Source organism: Ipomoea nil, unplaced genomic scaffold (assembly GCF_001879475.1).
Source record: "Ipomoea nil cultivar Tokyo-kokei standard unplaced genomic scaffold, Asagao_1.1 scaffold0848, whole genome shotgun sequence".
NCBI classification, from domain to species: Eukaryota; Viridiplantae; Streptophyta; class Magnoliopsida; order Solanales; family Convolvulaceae; genus Ipomoea; species Ipomoea nil.
The window spans coordinates 324,818-327,774 of record NW_017617276.1 but is presented as its reverse complement, the minus strand read 5'-3'; the positions used below and the strand labels follow the sequence as shown (position 1 = coordinate 327,774).

Below are 2,957 nucleotides of genomic sequence, written 5' to 3'. Positions count from 1 at the left end.
AATGGATATCCTATTGTCATTTTCTACCCTATCGATGAACTCGAGGGAAGAAATGAACTCCTACACAACTGGCGACCCTGTCACCCCCCTCCAGCTGAACACTTCAGCCCACTGTGGGTGACTCATCAACCTCTCGACGGATCTCTCACAACCAAAACGCTGGACTATGTCTAGATATAAGCTATATCCACCAAAGATGAACTCTTCTCTTGTATCCTCCGAGGTATCACTTTCTGAATCTGATGCATTTGGTGTAGGCTATCTTTTTAATGTTACCTCGACTTCCTCTCCTTCATTGTTTGGTAGAACCATCTTGTTGCTTCCTATAGAATCAATCGCAGTTTAGTTCACAAGTTAACAAGATGTTTTCATCAATAGTCAAAGATATTTTTCATTTTAAATAATTGTTCCACATGTGCACAGTTTATTGTCCCTATTTAGCTCAAGTTTGTCAAATGATAAATCAACATTTACTAGCATAACTTTCATGCAAACTCTTCAAGTCTCGAGCAAATACATTTCAAACTACTCATTCTCGTTTTTCTCAACACATTAAAATCATTTAACATATGCATTCAAAACGTCCTCTTTGTTAAGCAAGTTCTAGCAAATAAGCATTTTTCATATTTTAGTCTTCCACACTTTATAAATCTACCACACATTGTTTGACAACCACATATGACAAAGCTTTTAATAATCATGGGTCTAATACAAGAATCATAGGCAAATTATTACCAAATAAATGGTCAATAAGACATATCCTACATTCATGCATACTTGAATTTAGAATTACGCAAAACGGATGTTCAAAAATCAAATGAAAATCATATAAGCATCAATTTATCATCCAATTGCATATTTCAATAAACAATTTTAACATTCAATACAAATTCAAGCAAACCCAGATTGCATAGCATACATGCTAGCGTAGAAAAGCTTTTAATGAAGGTTTCCACAATGCAAAGTGGCAAAGATAGAACACTTATCAACAAAGTGTTCATCAAATAGCTATGAGGGTGTTCTAGCATTTGTATATGCAAACATATCTAAAGATACAATATTTTCATACCATATTTGAAATAAGGAAAACTAAAAATTGAAATATTAACAAAGAAGGGAAAATAAATGTTACCTTTGGGTGTAGCTAGAGTATCTTTGAAGTAGTGCTCACAAAGTTGAAAAGAGTAGAAGAGTTAAATTTGCATGGAAAAATTCTGATTTGTAAGAGTAGGGACCAAGACATGAGAGACTAGGGTGAAGAAGGCATTGGATGAAAAAGGGAGATCGAAACTTACGTAGGGTTTTACCACTTTCGCACTCCTATTCACGCCGTGATAGTGGGCGTGAATGGGTTTTAATGTTTCACCGCCCTTCCCTATTCACGCCGTGGTCACGACGTGATCAGGCGCGTGAATGGGGTTTTAAATCCCCATTCGCGCCTTTTTTCACGCGTGGCCACGGGTCTTCTTCGGTTCGGCCTTCGTGTCCAATTTTTTTCTTGAATTCTTCTTGGAATAAACTTGCGATCCCTGTATAGTTAGTTCTCAAAAACAAAGAACTTTATTCAAAAATTAAATGCTCGAAAATTAAAACGCAATGTAAATAAAACCTTGGGTTGCCTCCCAAGCAGCGCTTCTTTTAACGTCTCAGCCCGACGTACCCTATTTTTCAACCTGGATTGGTTGCCTGCACACATCTTTCTTTTCTTCTTCAGACTAGTTTTCCTAATTTACCTGCACAACCGATTTTTCCTTTTGATTTCTTCTTAGACTTCGTCATTTTCTTTTGTTTACCTTTTCTGACGTCCTTGCCGAACTTGGTTTCTTCATCATTGAGGCGCAAGGTAAGATTATCGACGCTCACGTCAATAACGGCTTGTTGTGCTGCCAAGAACGGTCTTCCAAATATTAATGGCACATTTTTCAATTCTGGTCCTACATTCAATACGACAAAGTCCACAGGAATAAAAGAGTTTTTAACTTTGACCGGCACATCCTCTGCCCAATGGATAGCGCGTGGTACCATCGGCAAGTTGGATGGTCATACGGGTCGGTGTCAAAGGCACGTTCAACTTTTCGGACACACACGAGGGCATAACATTAACAGAGGCGCCTAGATCGGCTGGTGCATCTCCAATGAATGTGTCATTGATAGCACATGGCACTACAAACACGCCGGGGTCACCATCCTTTTTGTGGCACCCCTTTTCCAGAACATCAGAACACGCCACACTGAGGTGGGCATGAGATTCCTCATGAATCTCTTTCTTTTGTAGAACATGTTCTTTCTTTTTGCAAGTTGATCTAGGTAGGTTTTTCAGTGTGTTTATCAGAGGCATGATAACATACAATTTCCTAAGCAAAGCATTAAATTTACCTTGTTGTTCAAGTTTAGCCATATTTACCATCTGTTTTAAGGCTTGCGGGCGATAACGAGACGTCACCGTCTTTGCAGTGTTTTTTGTATCTGTCTTGACATCTGATCTCATGACTTCTTTTCCTTTGTGTCCTTGCATTGTTCTTTGTGTTTCCATGACAACCATATCGGATTCAGATTCCTGACAAATTGATATATCATTCACTCGCTCCTTTGGGTTATTCTCCGTCGTACTTGGTAACGACCCCGATGGTCTTTTAGTTACCAGTTTAACTAGTTGGGCAATCATATCAGACGCAGTCAGCACGTTCCTCGACCCCTCTTGTGACACCCCAAAAATCCAAATTCAATTCATGGATTAATTGAGTAATTAATCCTATTTCAATTGAGGAATTATTTCCTAAAATCTTGAAATTTAATACTTGAGGACTAGTATTTGACTAGTCAACTCCAAAGTCAAGTTGTACCTTGATCTTTGAAGAGAGTTCCCTTGTTCCTTACACTTTCTAATGTTAGTAAGGGCATTCTTGACCTTTCACCTAGTGTTAGTATTGTAACATAACCAAGTAGACATCTTCATT

At 38.4% G+C, this 2,957-nt stretch overlaps 1 protein-coding gene across 1 annotated transcript; it reads right to left on the bottom strand.

Moving 5' to 3' along the window:
* Window positions 1-258: 258 nt before the first annotated feature.
* On the bottom strand, window positions 259-2,665 carry LOC109178447. The gene is made up of 3 exons (XM_019328083.1): window positions 2,023-2,665; window positions 1,794-1,934; window positions 259-323 (listed from the first exon to the last, which is right to left on the bottom strand). The coding sequence occupies exons 1-3, from the start codon at window positions 2,663-2,665 to the stop codon at window positions 259-261; spliced, it is 849 nt and encodes a 282-aa protein (XP_019183628.1).
* Window positions 2,666-2,957: the final 292 nt, after the last annotated feature.

Excerpts from the sequence above, each read along its gene's own strand:
- LOC109178447 (XM_019328083.1), bottom strand. The coding sequence starts at position 2,665 with ATGATTGCCCAACTAGTTAAACTGGTAACTAAAAGACCATCGGGGTCG. Across the intron at positions 1,935-2,022 it reads GACCATCCAACTTGCCGATG|GACCAGAATTGAAAAATGTG; the intron begins GTACCACGCGCT and ends TATTGAATGTAG. Across the intron at positions 324-1,793 it reads CGGCAAGGACGTCAGAAAAG|GAAGCAACAAGATGGTTCTA; the intron begins GTAAACAAAAGA and ends TTGATTCTATAG.